This window comes from Anabrus simplex, chromosome 9 (assembly GCF_040414725.1).
Source record: "Anabrus simplex isolate iqAnaSimp1 chromosome 9, ASM4041472v1, whole genome shotgun sequence".
Classification (NCBI taxonomy): Eukaryota; Metazoa; Arthropoda; class Insecta; order Orthoptera; family Tettigoniidae; genus Anabrus; species Anabrus simplex.
This window is the reverse complement of record NC_090273.1, coordinates 85,786,433-85,807,507: the sequence shown is the minus strand read 5'-3', so window position 1 is coordinate 85,807,507 and position 21,075 is coordinate 85,786,433. Positions and strand designations below refer to the sequence as shown.

Genomic DNA, 21,075 nt, shown 5'->3' with positions numbered 1-21,075 from the left:
TTTCAATACAAAAATCGGACTTTAAACCTTTAATTACATAATCGTCGCACGTCCAAATTTTGTTCACTAATCTGGTTAAAAGGTAAATGGAACTGCAACGTAAGTTGCACATGAATGCGCAATTTCAATACGTGTATGGTTTACGGGCAATTTGGCAACACAGTCACGTTTGCGACATGTTGCACAACGTATAAATAAATAATACCGGTATATGTACGACGCATGGCTTACCGGTAGACTATCGGCAGTTTGACAACGTGGTCGCGAGACAGTGTACTATTTATTCACCACCTACATATTATGCTTACCGGTAGGCTATCGGCAGTTTGACAACGTGGTCGCGAGACAGTGTACTATTTATTCACCACCTACATATTATGAGTTCCCATTTGAAATACGTAAGGCTGTAAGTTATCGCTTATCGGCAACGTCGCCAGGAAATACCGGCTAGGTAGGTTGAATGGACCTCGAACCAGCCCTCAGATACAGGTAAAATTCCCTGACCCGGCCGTGAATTGAACCCGAGGCCTCCGTGTAAGAGGCAAGCACGCTACCCCTACACCATGGGGCCGGCTCCTGTGTTATTGCGCACGAAGTGAAATCCAAGACAATAACGCAGATTTCCACGGAATTATTCAGCCGAATTATTTACGATGTCTCAGTTGTCATCGCTAGACTCTTATCTTACTACTACGTCATAAGTGTCCGGGCATGGGATGAAAACTTCTATCCAAGCAGTCAAGATAATTATTATCCAATGCTATTAAAGTTTTATTTTATAAACTCGTCAGTAATGTAATGTAAAATCATCAATAACTGGAAGAAATATTAACCTAATTACCGTATGTTTAAAAGAAATTGAAAAAAATGAATGTTTGTTACTGACGTCTCGGAATACAGTCAACTATACAGTAGATCTACACCGCACTAGCTAGAGCTTCGGTTTGCGAGCTTTGCGCAAGCGCAGTAGTGTGTCGCAACCAACGAGCTAAACTGATAAATTGTTGCATGCTTCCTTGCTGCTTAACAGTATTGGCTGCTCTGGAATGGACAGATCACAGATGCATTTATTTGTTTCAGATTTACGTGATTACTGTAGACATGTGTGCGTGAGAATTTAAGTTTTTAATTTGTGTTTTGGGTGTTTGCAGAAATAATTTGTTTTAATAGTGAACAATTACGGAAAGTCATTTATATCGCAAAACATTAACGTGTGAAGCATTTATAAGCGATTATGGGTATATATAGAAACTATTCTGCGGGCTTCACGCTAAGCGTAATTGCCTTCGCTGAACAGCACGGGAACAGAGCTGCAGAAAGAAAATTTTCTGTGAGTGAAAAGTTGGTGCGTGACTGGCGGAAAGTAAAAAACAAGCTAAAAAGCACAAACCCTTCTAGACGCGCGTTTAGAGGTCCTAAAACAGGGAAGTTTCCTATAATTGACGAAGAAGTGTTTAGGTACGTCAGTGAAATATGTAACAATGGCTGCAGTGTATCATATGAAATGTTACAAATTAAGAGACAGGAGGTAGCGCGCAAACACAACATACTGGTAGGCCTAACTCAGTTTAAGGCGACTCGTGGGTGGATTAAGGGGTTCATGCGACGACACAATCTGTCAGTGCGAAGGAGAACAACACTAAGCCAAAAGTTGCCTGCTGATTACACGGACAAGATTGTAAATTTTCACCAATTTGTCGTACGTTTGCGCAAGGAAACTTCGTACTTGCTTTCTCAAATCGGTAATGCCGATCAGACTCCAATCTTTTTTGATATGCCTCGCAACAGCACTATTGCGCTAAAAGGATCACGGAGTGTATTCATGAAAACCAGCGGTAGTGAGAAGTTGCGATGCACGGCAATGCTAGCCATTACAGCTGACGGGAGAAAGTTGCCGCCTTACATAATTTTCAAGAGGAAAACGATGCCTAAGAATATACAGTTTCCCCGTGGAATTCATGTACGAGTGCAACCAAAGGGTTGGATGGACGTAGAACTCATGCTGGACTGGGTTAAAACTATGTGGAATAGAAGACCTGGTGCACTACTAAAACAACCAGCTCTGCTTGTTTTAGATAGTTTCCGAGGTCACCTCGTGAACGAAGTGAAGCAAATTCTCATTACAAATAAGACACGACAGATAGTCATTCCTGGTGGCCTAACATATGCTTTGCAGCCATTAGACGTATGTGTTAATAAACCCTTTAAAGACCACTTACGTCGATTTTACAACGAGTGGATGATGAGCGGCGATCAGCAATTGACGCCCGCCGGAAATATCAGGCGTCCACCCTTGGACTTGTTATGCTCGTGGGTGAAGAAGAGTTGGGATCTTATACCACCTGAACTAGTCTCCAAGAGCTTCAAAAGGACTGGGATTTCGAATGCACTAGACGGTTCCGAAGATGACGCAGTGTGGCAGGGAGACGAAGGATCTGATACTGGTATTAACAGAGGCGAGGACGGCGCATCAGATAGCGAAACCTGCGATAGCGACACCGAAGATTTGGAATAAATTTTGTACCGGTAAGTCCGCATTTCATAACAAAGCGATAATTTTTTGCAAGTGTAATATTTTAACTTTAATACTCAAATTAATGACAAATTAACTTAATACGTTCATTTTTATTTTCAGGTTGGAAAAACGTTCGCCGAATTGTTGCGAAAAATTATGAATTTTGTTTTAGACTATTTTAATTATTTTGATGTATAAACACGAGTATTACGTGCATCTTAAATTTGTATCAAATACAATTTAGTTATAAATACATTTTTTGAGTAATACAAATACTGGTATTAAATATTCATCGTATAATGGTCGCACCCTACATTTTTTTTCGAAAATTTTTGTAAAAAAGTGCGACGATTATGCCGTGAAATACGGTATTATTACAAGTTCCTAAGTTACGTTTTCTACTTTTTACATAAGACCAAATTTTTTACAATCATATGTAATGATGTCTTCAATAGTCGTTACGTATTTCCTATAAAGCTACTTTAATATCTGCCTTAATTTTGCTTCTGAGTTACTTAAATTTCATATCACTGTATTGGGAGATGCCCTTACACTTCCTATGGAAATCTTTCTCTTTTAAGTCTCCCTAATAATTTCTCTTGTGAACCAGGAGGGGTATTTACTAAGCCTCTGTGAATTGGGCACGTGAATGTTTCTCCGCAATACTGTGTACAGTTGACTGTAAAAAGTATTTACTGCTGAATTTATTTCCGTGCTATTGAATAGTTCATTCCAGTCAGCATCCCTTAATTCTGTGTACAGCTTCTCAAATTTAGCTTTCCTAAAATTAAATCCTGTTTCCATTTTTAGCCTGAAATTCTCTTGAGCATTTTTAGTAGTAAATTTAATTTTAATGAAGGGTGGTGTTTATCTTCCGGTAAAAGAGCGAATGTATCCCTGGAAACTTCTAATTGAGTATAATTGGTAAGAATTAAGTCAAGGGTTTTCCCATTGCAATTTTGCATGGTGTTATGAGATGTTAGTTCAAAAAGGTTCATAAAATATTTTATCATCTGACATTGACTGTTGCGATCATAGGGGGGCCGATGACCTTCGATGTTAGGCCCCTTAAAACTACAAACATCATCAGCACGATCATAGGGATCGAGTCCTATACTTGTTATCGTGGGAATGTTAAAGTCAAATGCTTTGATCATGTTATTGTAAATTTCATAATGGGCTTCCAGCCACTCTAGCACTTCCTGGTATGACTCAAGATTAGAAGCGGGGGGGGGGTAAGGTCCTTAAGACTTCCATATACCATGTTCCACTCTCCTACTAGTGATTTTTCTGCACCACATATGCTCCTGCTTCTGTCTTTTCCACAACAGATTTCCTTCTCTTTAACTGCCTCCATCGAAAAAAAAAAAAAGACACGAGATATTCTGACGGAAATCAATGGAAGCCCACTTGTATAGTGGGATACCTACCTTTCTAGAGTGAAGGGGCATGACTGCATGTGTCACAGTGGACAGGGAACAGCAGAGCGACGCTGCAATGAAGGTACCTCAGACACTGCTTGCTTAGTCTGAAATGTTGATTATCTCAGTGCTTTATCCATATCCAGGTCCGGTCATAAATTGCCTTTTTCTTTTGCTTCCTTGTATAGATCATTGCTTAATTTTGCAAGTATGATTGTGCTCCAGTGTCTGGCTCCTGGGCACAATAGTTAGTGTAGCAACCTTAAGTTCAGAAGGCTCCAGGCCGAACCCCAGTCAGATAGGGATTTTAACTGTGTATGGTTAATTTCTCTGGCTCAGGGACTGAGTATTTGTGTTTGTCTCAGTGCACATCTACATACAACACACCACACCACACTACCAACCACCACAGAAACATGTAATAGTGAATACATCCCTCCACATAAGGTTGACATCAGGCCGTAAAATGGGGCCAAATCCATATGTGTGACATAGTGTGCATCCAAAGTCCAACTAGGATGTGGGGAGAAAGCAACAGAAGAAGAAGAAGAAGAAGAAGAAGAAGAAGAAGAAGAAGAAGAAGGAGAAGAAGAAGGAGGTCTGCTCCTAATTGGTAAAGCTGTGAATCCACATATCTGAAGAGTTTTGCCTCTATTCACTTTTTTTGGTGGATTTAAATTTGAGACCCTTCCTCTGTCCGGTGACATAGAACTGAGATGAATTCCTCCATCCCATACCTGCCAACTTTCCCGATTTACCCAGGAGACTCCAGATTTTCGAGAGTTCCCCCCCCCCCCCCCAATTATTCTATTATTTCTCCCGATTTTAGCTTATTTTTTTTGGTGAACTTCAAACATTCAAATCCCACCATTTCAGCTTTTTACGCCAATGGCCGTAAGTTCTTCACTCTTTGGCTGCTTTCAAATGAAATATCAACGTTTATTAATACGAGAAACACGCGCAAAAGTGCGATGTTTATTGAAACCTGTATATCACAACGCATACATCGATTGTCAATCTCTCGTTCTCGGGTTCTGTGTTCGTTTTCACTTTACAAAGGCAAAACATTGAGTGTATCCTCCTATTCAGTACATCATATATTCCATCATTAGATGGAGTAATTAAATTCAAACATGTTTCCGGCTCATTTGAGCCAGCTTCACTGAAAAAAAGGGGAGGGATTGAAATAATCGACATAATACGAGCTAAAGATGCCAAAAAACTTAATAAAGGAACAAATTAAAAAACTAAAGAGAGACATGATGGAAACAAAATTGGCAGCAATGATGATGTGAATATTGTATATTGTTCCTTTATTATGTTTTTGGCATTTTTTAGTTTGTATTATGTAAATTATTTCAACCCCTCCCCTTTATTTCACTGAAGATGGCTCAAACGAGCCGAAACATGTTTGAGGATACACTCAATTTTTTACCTTTGTAAAGTGAAAACCGTCAATATGGAATGATTCTAATATCTTGTAATGCTATGTTCGTGTTCATTCACACCAGTCTAGTCGATTCTAGAGACTAGTCACTAGATTTGAAATCTTGTTTTAGTAATTTAGTGACAGAATTTCAAAGATAACGACTAGTGACTTTTCTAGAAATTTTAGGAGCCATTTGGAGGCAAATCTGGCGAATTTTAATTGATTACTTGACTAGCTGTTACCTGCGGCTTTGATCGCATGGATTTTGTAATTCGATAACAGTAATCGTTCCTCGGTACTGCACTAAAGACATTATCTGAAAATCCCTCAAGTAGGAGTCTAACATCTTCAGTTTTCAAGATATATGTATCAGAATTAGACTCCTCCTTCACTACTGTTCTCCCCCCTTTAAGTGGATTATCCGAAAACAAAAATACATGTTTCTTTATTTATAAAGGAGATTCCAAATACCAATTTTCGGTACATGTAACATTTTTGAGACATAATACTGTAAATATACTCATTTTAAAAATGTACCCAATTTTTAAATTCTTTCCACCCCCTTAAGTGGATTTTACGAAAACAAAAAAAAAAATATGTGTTTATTTTAAAGGAGATTCTAAATACCAATGTTTACATCTGTGACATGTTATGTTTTTGAGATATACTCTTTTTTTAAAATTCACCCCATTTTCGCTTCTTTTAATCCCTCTTAAGTGGATTTTCCTAAAACAAAAAATGTGTGTTTATTTTTAAAGGAGATTCCAAATACCAATTTTCATGCTTGTGACATTTTAAGTTTTTGAGATATATATATCATAAAAATAATTCAACCCATTTTCAGTCCTTTTCATCCCCTTAAAAGGATTTTCTTTACTTTTAAAGGAGGTACCAAATACCAATTTTCACGTCTGTAACTTATTCTGTGTTTGAGATATGAGTATCCCCATTAAAAGATTCAACCACTTCTTCAGTCCTTTTCACCGCCTATCCCTTAACTGGATTTTTCCCCCCCCCCAAAAATACTTGTTTCATTATAAAAATGATTTCAAATGGCAATTTTTATGTCTATAACATGTTAAGTGGATTCTTTGGATAAAATGTTTCTTTATTTTAAAGGAGATTCCAAATACCAATTTTTACATCTTGAGTTTTGAGATGTAATCATTTTAAGAATTCACCCTCATTTCCACTTCTTTTCACCCCCACCCCCCTTTTGTGTGGATTTTCAGAAAACAAAAAACATACGTGTTTTTTTATTTTTAAAGGAGATTTCATGAACCAAATTTCACGTCGGTAACATCTTCAGTTTTTGAGATAAAAGTATCCTCATAAAAAGGATTCAACCTCCTTTTCACTTATTATTACCCTCCTTAAGTGGATTTTCCAAAATAAAAAAAAAAAATGTGTTTCTTTGTTTTTAATGTAGATCCCAAATACCAATTTTGACGTCTTTAAACTGTTGAGTTTTTGAGATATATACTGATTTTTAAAATTCACCCCCCTTTTCACCCCCTTAGCGATGAAATATCCAAAAATCCTTCCTTTTGAGCACCTACAATGTAGTATAAATGTATCCTCGAAATTTCATTACTTTATGTTCAGTAGTTTTGGCTCGGCGATGATGAATCAGTCAGTCAGGACATGTTATTTTATATCTATAGATAAATAGCATTGCACTTCGCATAATTGCACAGGCGCGTGATGCAATGTATTAATCTGTGCATTTGCTAAGTAATGGTATCTAAGTGTAAGAGTGATTCACATGTGTGGAGCATGAGTTTATACTATTTTCGGAAGGCTTATCAGAGACCGATCGTCTCACTCACATACTTCCTTGTGAGGGAGGTGTGTAATTTTTAGCCTTGTAGCAATAGTCAGGTTTTGAGACAATAAGTCTTATAATATATACCATAGTACTCCTGTATTGTTTGGAGTTGTAGTGGCAGTGTTCTTAATTTTATAATTTATTAAGGTACACTCAAAAGAGCATTAGCTACAAACCAAACATACTTTTTTTTTTTTTTTGCTATGGGCTTTACGTCGCACCGACACAGATAGGTCTTATGGCGACGATGGGATAGGAAAGGCCTAGGAGTTGGAAGGAAGCGGCCGTGGCCTTAATTAAGGTACAGCCCCAGCATTTGCCTGGTGTGAAAATGGGAAACCACGGAAAACCATTTTCAGGGCTGCCGACAGTGGGATTCGAACCTACTATCTCCCGGATGCAAGCTCACAGCCGCGCGCCTCTACGCGCACGGCCAACTCGCCCGGTCAAACATACTTTAACACTCATGGAGACCTGATTCAGAGTGCAGTAAACAATCATAATAAAATTGAAATGATCTCCCGAACAGGGATTAGTTTTCACTGCTGTAATCAGACAAAGATTTTGTCCTTGTCTGACATACAGGATACAGCTCTGTCCGCATAATTCACACACACACACACCTTTAGTTTGGCGAATGAAAAAGCTTATTCTCACATATCTTATAACGAAATCCATGAATGGCTAGTCTTGTAAGGGTATGTCTTTGTTCCTGTTATTGAATTTAATGTGTGATTATGGGGAAGCTGTCATATGTACAAAGCTAAGGAATCGGACCAAGTGAGTTGGTGTCGTGTGGTTAGGGGCGCACTACTGTTAGCTTGCATTGCAGAGATAGTGGTTCGAACCCCACAGGCGGCAGCCCTGAAGGTTTTCCGTGGTTTCCCATTTTCACACCAGACAAATGTTACGGATCTACCTTTAATTAAGGCTACGGCTACTTCCTTCCCACTCCCAGCCCTGTCCTAACTCATTGTCGCCATAAGACCTATTTGTGTCGATGCGAGGTAAAGCTAATTGTACAGTGTCAAGTCAAGGAAAATTTTAAAGCATGTGTGCACCTGGTGGCTTTCTGTGGGCAAATATTTATCCAGGTTGTTGGAACAGTGGCAGCCTTTATCCAGTCTGCTCAATTATGAAATGAAGTCTGGTAAGACAAGTCAGCTTAGAAGCCTCAAAACTTACCATATTCCTAAGATGAAACAAACATCAGTAAAGGGTGCTCCCCCTTCAAGGAGAAGAACCAATGAATCACCAGTCCCATGTACTTCTTCACCCAAAACAACTAAACAGGATTCCTTCATTAAGTGTACTCTGTCTCGTGAAGAAAGGATTTTTATGTTCCTGTCATCAAATTTAAATATGCATTTATGTGTGTTTTTATCAAATATTATACATACATTTGGTAAATTAAATTTAATTTTGCAGTCAAGTGTGCCTCACATCCATTTACTGCAAGATCTGATGCTGGACACATTAAGGAATTTTGATATGAAAATTCGTACAACCTTCAGTGGTTAAATCCTCCTCTCTTTTGGAAGTCGATTACCACAGCAGGGGAAACCGGAAGAATGATTGTGACTTGGTTATTCGTAGTTGCACTTCCTAATTCATAGAGCACCTGAAACATGCCGAGAAGGAGGAATTTTTCTCATCGGTTCGAACGTACTTCACGGGTAGATTAGTTCATGTTATTCTTGGTATTTCAACAATCCCTCACAGTAACACTGAATGCGAGAGGATATATAGTCAGGTGACTAAAATACGAACACAGTTCAAGTCATCTATTGGTGATGAAAACTTAGAGAGGTTGTTGACAGTAAAATCAAGGCTACAAGACAACTGCTTTCAACAAACCTTTGACAGAGGTTTTCTCAGACAGGCAAAATCTGCCACTGCTGCATCTTTTAATCAACAGCAATTTTCTACTGGTGGAGAAGCTTCTGTAAATCAGTAAGATGGAAGGTAGGCCTACCATACCATACATGTTCTTATAAATTTTCCGTTGTTGTATACGAGTATTTAGGTGTCACTGTATGTGAATACATGTGAGAGTAAAACATTTGTGGATTTAGATTCCACTCAGTTTCCCTGGAAATATGTGTTAATTTAAATGTGGACTTGACCACATGATGCATTGAGCTTGCTAGTATAAAGTATGTATTGCATAAGACATGTAGAATAAGCAGTTTTGACCAATTGTATCTCCTGATTTCTCCTGATTTTTCATATCAAAATATCCTGATTTTTTGTTTCATAAAGTTGGCAGGTATGTCCCATCCATTCCAGAACTATATTTTACATTCAAGATAGATTGTAACATATTATATTTGTTATTCCTTCACTTACAAACAGAAACCAAAGAACTTAAAGTAGCAAAAGGATTGGCATTAATTGACATTCTGGAAGAAGTCCATAGGTACATACATCAAAGTAAGTATATCCAATTTTTAATTTCCTCTTAAGAATAATACATTTATTGAAACATTCAATGGGACATGGTTTAAAGTATTTTGAGATTAATAGTTTGTTTAATAATTATCTTTAAGCTACATTTTGTAGCCATCGCAAGGTGTTCATCTATGTTGGTTGCAGGACTTGCTTGTGAACTTCAAAATATAATTACCTACTTCTCTAACCATAGAGTATGTGAAAATGTATAAGATTGGTTGATCGTAGAGATCTACAGGGTTCTGTTTTGGGACAGAATATATTTTTGTTTGAAAATGAAAATCCACAGCCTGTTTCCAGTTTCAACCAGGTTGGGAATGGAATGAATGAATGAAGTTCCCATATAGCAGCGAGGATAGGAACTGTGCCGGCTGCCGAAGCCTGTCGCACTTCTCGGGGGCAATGATTAATGACTGACAGATGAAATGTTATTGAAAAATGTTGCTGGAATGTAAGATGACTTAGCTTATAATATTCAATCATACTGATAAGTATCTCTTAAAGATGTCCAAAACCAAGAGTATACTATTTATTCTAACATAGTCACACAATAATTTATATATTGTGTTAGGAATGGGCTAACATAAAAAAATTAACTTCGTTGGTTTCTGCATACAATTTTTCTGAATACTGTATTTACTGAAAAAATTGTAACAAAGAGATATATATTTTCCTATTTTTCATATTCTCAGCCTCCCCTGCATACCATATGATCCTGCCGCTGTGAGGTGGCTTGTGCGCCCCAGTGAAGCAGGTAGCTGAGCCGTACGCGCAACCACATTCAGATGGGTATCTGTCGAGAGACCAGACGAACGAATGGTTCATCGAAAAGGAAGTTGCAAGGGCGGCATTTTGGATGATGATTGACTGATTGATTGATGTGGCCTTGTAATAATACTCAACATGGCTTAACTATGTTGATACTGCTACATGGCTGAAACTGTAACTAACTTTTGAGGACATGCAGCTCACTCTGTATATGAATCGTGTACTGATGGTGGCTTCCACCAGGGTAAAATTATTCTAGAGGTAAAATAGTCCCTTATTCGGATCTCCGGGTGGGAACTGTACAAGAGGGGCCAATCATCAGAAAGACGGATACTGACATTCTGCGAGTCGGAGCATGAATGTTAGAAGTTTGAATTGTTTTGGTAGGTTAGAAAATCTGAAAAGGGAAAAGGATAGTGAAGTTAGATGTAGTTGGTAGTAGTTGGCAGAAAGAGTAGGATGTTTGGTTAGGCAACTGCAGAATTAAAAACACAAAATCAAACAGGAGGAATGCAGGAGTTGGTTTACTAATGAATAAGAAAATCGGGCAGCGGGTAATCTACTACTACCACCAGCATAGTGAAAGGATTATTGTTGTCAAGATAGACACCAAACCAATGCCCACCACAATAGTGCAAGTCTATATGCCTACTAGTTCAGCAGATGATGAAGAAATCTAGCGAATATATATGAAGAGAGAGTTCTAATATGTAAAAGGTGACGAGAATCTAATTGTGATGGGAGACTGAAATGCAGTGGTAGTCCAAGGAAGAGAAGATAATGCAGTAGGAGAATTCAGACTGGGGCAAAGGGATGAAAGAGGAAGTCGGCTGGTTGAATTCTGCACCGATCATAATTTAGTTCTTGCTAATGGTTAACACACCACCACTGACAGCTGTATATGTGGACGATACCTGGAGACACTGGAAGATATAAAACAGACTTCATTATAGGATTAGGCAGAGATTCAGAAACCAGGTGTTGGATTGCAAGTCTTTCCTGGGAGTAGACGTTGACTCTGACCACAACTTGTTGGTCATGAAATGCCATCTGAAGTTGAAGAAAGGAAGGAGTGCAAGGAGATGGGATCTAGACAAGTTGAAAGAAAAGTTTGTGAGTAATTGTTTCAAGGAACATGTTGCACAAGGACTAAATAAAAAGGCTAAAGGAAACAATAGATGAAGAATGGACAGTCGTGAAGAATGATATCAGTAGGGCTGCTGAATAAAGGTTATGAAAAAAGGAAAGATCAATTAAGAATCTATGGATAACTCTGGAGATACTAGACCTAATTGATGAACTGTGAAAGTACAAGAATGCAAAAAATGAGGAGGGCAGAAAAAAATACAGGCGATTAAAGAACGAAATAGGTAGAAAGTGCAGGATAGGTAGATACTGCATATAGGAAAATCAACTAAACCTTTGAAGAAAAGAAAACTAGGTGTATGAATATTAGGAGCTCGGATGGAAAACCCACTTCTAAGGAAGATCATATCCAACAATTGTATCAAGGGAAATAAGTGGATGATTATTATTATTTAGCGTATGATGCTACAGTTGACAATCGACTATATACAAGATCTTAACAGACACACACACAAAAAATTTGAATTTATATACATACAATATATATACAAACTCCACATTAAAAAAGGTTAATGTGGGGGTCTTTCAGTCTCTTAAACGAATGTCCAGCTCTTCCAGCCAAGACAGTGCCTCACGGGTCACTCGGTGAATGTCCTCGATGGAACCAGCAAAAGCTCGCAGAGGGCAGTCCTTCAGAATGTGCAGGATGGTTTGCACTTCAGCACCACAGTCACAAGGTGGAGAGTCTTTCCAGCCCCAATGATGCAGGGCAGAAGCACTTCTTCCTGCTCCGCAGCGTATCCTGTTGAGTGTGGTTCAGGTGGGGCGAGGAAGGTTGAACCCAGGCAACTTTGTAGTTGGATCCCTGATGTTGACAATGCCATGAGGGTGTGATTGAGACCATTCACGTTTCCATATTTCATCAGGCTTGAAATGTGAATTAACTAATTCCTTTACCGTCTTCCAGGCAGGTTTCCGTGACTTGAGTCTCATTACGGCATTTTCATCTGTATCCTGATGTATTGGGAGGTAACTACTCTTCACTATCCTGGCCCACAATCTAACAAGGGCGCTTTGCCATCTGATGTGAGGAGGTTGAATGTTGCTCAGTAATGGTAACCATTGAATAGGAGTAGAGCGCAATGTACCAGATATAATTCTCATTGTGTGGTGCAGTTGGACATCAACCAGACTAGTGTGGGAGCTATTGAGCCGTACAGAGGATCAATATTCATCTGGTGAATATACTATTGCTAGAGCAGTTGTTCGTAGTGTGCATGCATCTGCGCCCCATGAAGTACTAGCTAGTCTACCCAGCAAGTTGTTACGGCTTTTAAGCTTAGCAGCCAGTTTCTCAAGATGGCGTCGATAGGTTAAGGACCTGTTTAAAGTTACATCAAGATATTTTGGGTTGGTATTACACTGCAGTGTGTGGTTTCCGAACCTTATCGTAGGTTGACAGTTTGCCAGCCTATTATTTAGGTGGAACGCAGCTACCTCTGTCTTTAGTGGACTAGGTTTCAGGCGCCATTTTTTGAAATAATCACCCATCTTGTCAAGGTCTTGGGATAGAATGTCTTCTGCCTCATTGAAGTCTGTTGTTTGTATGGTGAGGTTGATTATCATCTGCATAGATGAACTTGCGAGATATGGTTTCTGGGAGATCATGGATGTATAAGTTGAAGAGAATGGGAGACAAGACTGATCCCTGTGGCAAGCCATTATTAAGTTTATGGGATCTGCTATGGACATGTTCTGTATGAATTTGGAAAAATCTGTTACTGAGCATATTTTTTATCAGGGTGAAAATTTTATTACATGGTATAGCCCTGATGAGTTTCAGGAGAAGGCCTTCTTTCCAAACGGTGTCATAAGCTGCTGTGAGATCAAGGAACACAGATTTTTCTCTTGAATCCTGCTTCAAGGAAGGACATCAAAGCGAGAACCTGATCACCGCAGTCTTGACCATGCTGGAAACCAGCTTGCTCAAGAGGAATATGGTGTTCAATTGCAGGAGATATTCTGTTGAGGATCAGTCTTTCTAAAAGCTTATGTAACACTTAGTAGAGATATGGGTCTATAGCTTTGAGGTGATTTGGGATCCTTGCCTCGTTTCAAAATAACTGACTGCCTTAGGAGAAACCAGCACGGCAAGGTTATTCCACATAGTATGCAAGATGTATGATATAGGATAAGTGTCATCCGACTTTTGACAGAATTTTGTTATACCTGTTTGCAAGTGTGAAAACTACTCCACCATTATTTTAGTATCTCACATCTGCAAAATCTTAACACGTATTACTTACAGAAGAATGGAAAGACAAGTAATAAAAATGAGTTGAGAGAAGATCAATTTGGCTTCAGAAGAAATGTTAGGGAACAAAGCAATCCTGACTTTACTTCTGATCTTACAGGATTTTAGAAGGACAAGCCCAAGTACATGGCATTCATAAATTTAGAAAAGGCATTCGATAATTTTGATTGGACCAAGCTATTTGGGATTCTGAAAGTGATCGGAATCAGATACCGAGAAAGAAGAATTATATACAATCTGTACAAAAATCAGTCTGCAATGATAAGAATCTAGGGCTTTGAAAAAGAAGCTACAATCCAGAAAGGAGTTAGGCAAGGCTACAATTTGTCCCCTCTCCTTTTCTTTGTTTGTACAGAACAGGTGGTAAAGGAAATAAAAGGAATTTGGAAAGGGAATCTCAATCCAAAAAGAGGAAATCAAAACCCTGAGGTTTGGCAGTGATATTTTTATTATTTATTTATTTATTTATTTATTTATTTATTTATTTATTTTTATTTTATCCGAGTCTGCAGAAGATTGAGAAATTGCTGAATGGTATGGACACAGTTTGGGGGAAGGAGTACAAGATGAAAGTAAGTTGAAAACAAAAGTAATGGAGTGCAGTCTGACGAAGTCAGATATTAGAATAGGAAATGACATCTTAAAGGAAGTAGATTAATATTATTTCTTGTGTAATAAAATCACTAATTATGGCAGAAGTAAGGATGACATACAGTGCAAAGTAGCACAAGCAAGGAAGGCCTTTCTTAAAAGAGATTTACTCACTTTGAATATTGGTGTAAGAATCAGAACTATGTTTTTGAAGACTTTCTTCTAAAGCATGGCATTATATGGAAGTGGAACATGGACAATAACTAGCCCAGTAAGAAGGAGAATAAAAGTTTTAAATTTGGTGTTACTTAAGAATGCTGAAGGTGAGATGGAGAGATCAAATCGCAAATGAAGAGATACTGAATCATATTGGTGAGAGGAGATCAATATGGCTAAATTTGATGAGAAGAAGTGATAGAATGATAGGACACATCTTAAGACACCCAGGACTTGTTCAGTTGGTTTTGAGGGAAGTGTAGGCAGTAAGAACTGTACGGGTAGACCAAGGTATAAATATGACAAGCAGTTGTAGGATGTAGTAGTTCTGTAGAAATGCAAAGGTTAGCACAGGATAGGGTGGCATGGAAAGCTGCATCAAACTTCTCTATGGACTGATGACCAAAACAGCCACATATTCTCATAATATTTTCTTTTAAATAATGGTTCTCATATAAAGTGTAAACAAAATATTTAACATTCCCCTAGCTTTGAATACAAAGCCCATACTTTATAAATTAGTTTTCAGAAATGTATGAAAGTTTTGTTTTCATATGTTTTTTGTACTGGTAATACATTTTGGGGCAATTTCTACTAGAAAGAATATACATTTTAATACTAGGTTTAAGGTAAATTATGGTGTTCTATTGTTTTAACAACAATGTGAAATTTTGAATTCACTGAAGTGGCTAACAAGAGGCCCAGTTATTTACATGAATAAGTGGTTTTCTTTAAGAAAGTATCTTAGATTGGGACAATGCCAAAGGATTTTTTAAATTGTCATGTATGTTTTTTAAGGACCATTATTTGAAACACATTACAGTATACTCCAAAGCAAGGCAAAAATTATTAGTTAATACATTTATTCATTTATTTTCAGTTAAATTCCCAAAAAAGATTACTTCAACTCTACTTGTGAAATTATCTGAGATTGAGTGCCGTCTTGCTGGAGGGGCCAATGAAGATGTCCAACTAGGTGCACTCTTGGCAGCATTTTTTCAAGTTAGAGAGCATGTGGGAGAACATGCTGATTGAGAAATTTGTCTTTGGATGCCTTACATTTGTGCTATTGGCTGTGCCTTAACTTGAGTATCTGCTCTCAGAAGCCAAGGTTCTTCAGTAATTTTTGTGCAGAATTTGCTGGTCATATTTTTCTTGCCTTTTTTAATATCATGCATAATTGGATACTTAGTCTATCAGTAGAAAGGTGCAGAGTGCCAAATTTATAAACAGCAAATTATTTATTAGAAATTTTCTCTTTCAAACAATTTAAAGTATTTATTTTAGAGAATTAAATCAAAGGAACAAAATACTACTTTTGATCTTCTAACAATTAATTGAGGATCAATTTAAAATTACTGCCCTCAGAAATAAACAAAAATCAAGTCCTGCAGACATTTCATATGTGCTTTGTTACAATTATTATTCATAGATCTGCAAATTATATTCTCTTTGTTTCTTCTTAGCCAATTAGGGAATTGTGCTTTTCAAATACCATAGCTTAGTGGGGGTTTTTTTTCCCCGAGTGACTTAGACATATGGAGTAGATAATGTTGAACATTCTGATTGTCAGTCTTACTAATAAAAATCCTTATACAGTTGTTTAACACTTGTATAGTTATACATTGAATAAACCCTGTATAAGCGTTGCATATTTTTCTTACCAATAAATGTTGTATACACATTGTGTGCACGTATACACTCGTTCGAAACCGTGGGAATCTCTTCCTGCAGTTCACTGAAGTGTTTCTTAACGTTCATGGTGGTCGCTTTTGCTTGTTAGGCCTATCTGTGTGTAAATCTGAATGTTATCGGTTGAAATAGGTGAATATCCAGTTATGCAGAATTTCAAGCCATATCTAATGCAGTTAATGAAAATAATGTTAAAAAGTGATCAAGTGTGAAAATATTAATATAATGGAAAGTTATGTCAAATAAAACATTTCATTGCATGGAACCTAACATGTCAATAACTCCCATTTCATCTTCATTATGTTTGTAATTTTTTCACTGCTGGTAAAGAGACATTTCGGCTCAACATAGATAAGTGTGATTTTAAATTTGAATTATAAAAAAATTCAGTATGTGTCTTTCCTTATTGTCATGTTCAGAAATTGGTGTGTGCGAGCACGAAAAAGTCATTCGCAGCGTCTTTACTATTAACTTTACACGGGGGGCGTGTCAAAGTGAGGCAAATGGTCTTCAGATACGGAAGTTATTTTTAAAACAAACCTCAAGTCTTTATCTCGATTAGTTCTTAATTTATGACCGGAAGAACGTCTCGTTTGTTTACGTTTCATGCGTGACACGGCTGATTAATTGAATATCCAGTAGGGGTCTCCAAAACAGTGTGCATTTAAATCTCCAGACAGTCGTATGCAGTGCAGTGTTCATTTTATTAGTAGTATAATATTGATCCAATAAAAATTAGTGATGAATGTACAATTCTTGAGGACAAGTGGATTGTGTTTGTAAAGTCTATGTAGTTTGCGAGTGTGTGCTTGTGCATGGGGTTCTTAGTTCAAAGAACAAAGGCAGAAGGGTGCACATTGGATCCTCAGATTAGAAGAAACGTTCCGCAGTAATAATTGTCACTGATAATAATTATTAACCTCTTTCCGCGCTTAAGTCAATAGTGCTGTGAGAACTTGAGACGTTCACAAGATATAAAGGGACCCGTAGGATCTTTCATTACTGGTAAGTCATTTCTGACTGTTAATCACAATTCGAGCATACTCCTTCGTAAAACAATATTTAATTTTAAAACTTCCGTCATTCAATCGATCAATACTGATCTGCATTTAGGGCAGTCGCCCAGGTGGCAGATTCCCTATCTGTTGTTTTCTTAAATGATTTCAAAGAAATTGGAAATTTATTAAACATCCCCCTTGGTAAGTTATTCCAATCCCTAACTCCCCTTCCTATAAGTGAATATTTTCCCCAATTTGTCCTCTTGAATTCCAAATTTATCTTCATATTGTGATCTTTCCTACTTTTAAAGACGCCACTGAAACTTATTTGTCTACTAATGTCATTCCACGCCATCTCTCCGCTGACAGCTCGGAACATACCACTTAGTTGAGGAGCTCGTCTTCTTTCTCCCACTTCTTCCCAGCCCAAATTTTGCAACATTTCTGTAACACTACTCTTTTGTCGGAAATCACCCAGAACAAATCGAGCTGGTTTTCTTCGGATTTTTTCCAGTTCTTGAATCAAGTAATCCTGGTGAGGGTCCCATACACTGGAACCATACTCTAGTTGGGGTCTTACCAGAGACTTATATGCCCTCTCATTTACATCCTTACAACAACCCCTGAACCCTCTCATAACAATGTGTAGAGATCTGTACCCCTTATTTACAATCCCTTTTATGTGATTACCCCAATGAAGATTTTTCCTTATATTAACACCTAGATACTTACAATGATCCCCAAAAGGAACTTTCACCCCATCAACGCAGTAATTAAAAGAGGACTTTTCCTATTTGTGAAACTCACAACCTGACTTTAACCCCGTTTATCATCATACCATTGCTTGCTGTCTATCTCACAACATTATCGAGGTCATGTTGCAGTTGCTCACAATCTTGTAACTTATTTATTACTCTATACAGAATAACATCATCTGCAAAAAGCCTTACCTCTGATTCCACTTCTTTACTCATATCATTTATATATATAAGAAAACATAAAGGTCCAATAATACTTCGCCTATTCTAATTCTCTGAGATCTATTTTCTAGAAATATAACAGGAAAAAAATGAGTGCAATTGGACATGACAAAAGAGTGACTGAATGGGTTGCTATATTTCTAGAAAATAGATCTCAGAGAATTAGAATAGGCGAAGAGAAATGGGTCACTCCGCCTCTTAAAGTGTTTTATTTTACGAACATTTCCAGCCTCTATAACCTCAAAATGTTATGTCTTCTACTGTATGTTAAAGATATTGTGGAGATCATCAACATTATTTTCCGTTCTTTCAATGTGTGCTCAATGGATAAGTGGGATATTTCACCCTGATTCAAACAGTAAATGCCACCAAAATAAACTGATCACTCATTTCTTTTTCGTCACTCGCTGCTATAAAACGCTTATACAAGGTTCTTGATCTGTACAAGTAATTCAGTGAATAACTATAACAGATGTGTACACAGGAGGCTTATACACGGTTTATTAGTAACAAATTGGACATGAACTGTGTATAAATCTGGTATAAAAGTTTATTGGTAAGACTGTGTATGAATGTCTTTTACGTGTTTGAGTTTTTCCAAACTTTTACCTTACAGCCATTCTTAGCCTCACTGTATGATTCTTTCAGATAGACTCATGCTAATTTTGATGGGAATATTAAACATTCAGTTTTAATTTTCTTGTATTTACATTCTTATCTATCACAGTTTCAGTGTTAAAGAAATTTGGACTACTCTTGGGAAACTACTTTTGACTACTTTTCTTCTCTGTATAGGATAATTCACTAAAGAATTACAAGGAAGGAAACAACAGAATGTTGACTAACAACAAACCATTGTTCTTTACTTTCAAATAACCCATTTGCTACCAGAAAAAGGAACACCAATTAAAAGAAGCAAATCACACATTGCACCTTTCATATGTGAGAGCTTGAGGACTGAGCACCACTGTCAACTTTTAGTATTCTTAAGAACCCTTTACAGACATCTCTGGACCCAATGATACGTAATGCTTCTTGACACTACACCTTTCTACTGATAGGTATCATTGTGACAGTACTTAAGTTTTTTTAAATTTCAGGTCTTTTAAAAAATAATGAACTCATTCCACACTGTATAGTTATGAATATTCAATATATTTCATTCTGTATACAGCACAAATGTTTTAAAATACAAACTGCTGTAAACAATATTCAACCAGAGCCAGGAAGAAAAGTGAAATGTAAATGTGGGTGTTAATAATCATTCTTCATACTTGGATCTGAAGTTGATGTAGATTACAAAAACAATGCATTTGAAATGTATTCATAATGCACAGAGAAAAGAACTGTACATACTGAATTTTAAAAAGAAGTAGTGTTAATAAACATATAAACAGTTGTAATTTCCTATGATTGACACCATAACTCATTACTATTTATTTATTTACCTAAATTGTGATACATTTTAAGAATGGAAGATGAAGAAAAGGAGAGTCCCACTTACATTTATGTCTCCATCTCAGTTGAAAACTTGCATATCTATATGTTTAAAATAAGTTTTTTGTCTGTACATTGCTCAGAATTTGAATAGAATGGTATTTCTGTATCAGTCATGCCCACAGTAACAAGGAAATGCACTTTTTTACTTTTCCGTAATTTCTGTCTGTCTCTATGTATGTACGTGCACACGAGAAAACGGCTGAAGAGAATTTAATGAAAATCGGTATGTGAAGGTATTTTAGCAGAGTCCAGCAGTGGTGTTCCTATGATTTTCTAACAAGTGTGTCAATTATTTTTTGGAACACCACTGCTGGACTCTGCTAAAATACCCAGCGATTTTATGCATTGGTGCCGACTACTATGTCTATAAACTTATATTGTTTAACTGTATCACCAGTGAACAAAATTTTTCTTGGTTGCTTAATTTTTCCCATTGTAATGTATCTTAATGTTTATAATTTAATTACTAATCAGATACCTGATTTTTGCCTTGAGGAGATAATCTGACTGATGATGCCCTCAATGAAGGGCGAAACATGTCTCAAATGGAATTAATAATAAATTCCTAATGTTTAAAAATGTATATGTATTGAATAGGTGACACATTAAACTCTTTAGCATCCTAGATTAAGTTCACCAACACCGTACGCAGGAGACGATTGAAATTCTACGGCCACATCTGTAGAATGGACGATACTAGATATGCAAACAAACTGCTTGGTAGAATTAAATCAAAGGAGGTCAAAATAAGCTGGTTAGAGGAAATGAAGCAGGACTTAAAGGAAATGAATATCACAGAAGATATCATCAGGGATCGCAAGGCTTTTGGGAACCTGGTTGCAAAGCACACGTTCACAGAAAAGGCTAAAAGAACCACAGGGACGCAATGGACGGAAGAACGCAACAAACAGCATAGCGAGTTCATGAAGAGATTTTGGGAGGAGAAGAAGAAAGGAAAACCATCATCAAGCTAACAAGTTCCAACGCGCTCTGTAAACGGGCATAACGAAGAAAGAACAAGAAGACTTTACCTCCATACCTCTAGATGGCCATAAATACAGTAGCTTTCTTTTTATTTTTTTCTTGACACTTCTGGCGCTATTCTTCAGATGCTTTCTTCCACACAAACATTTGTATATTTTTTTTTTAATTTTTAGGAATATCCCATGTTTCCCTTGTTAGTTATACTGTCCATTTTTGTGCTTGTTCTGTATCAACAATAAAACGCCTGCTGTAAATCTATATAACAAGAAAGTCAAAAGCAGGACTCTTCATCAGCTCGGAAA

General features: G+C 37.2%; 1 protein-coding gene across 1 annotated transcript in view; it reads left to right on the top strand.

Annotated features, from left to right (window-relative positions):
* RfC3 (replication factor C subunit RfC3) overlaps positions 1–20,349 on the top strand; it is a 71,307-nt gene extending 50,958 nt beyond the window's left edge. The window contains exons 7-8 of the mRNA XM_067153466.2: positions 9,549–9,626; positions 15,500–20,349. Of these exons, the coding sequence (XP_067009567.1) occupies positions 9,549–9,626; positions 15,500–15,654 (233 nt within the window). The 3' untranslated portion in view covers positions 15,655–20,349. The remainder of the gene's footprint in view (positions 1–9,548; positions 9,627–15,499) is intronic.
* The last annotated feature ends 726 nt before the right edge of the window (positions 20,350–21,075 follow it).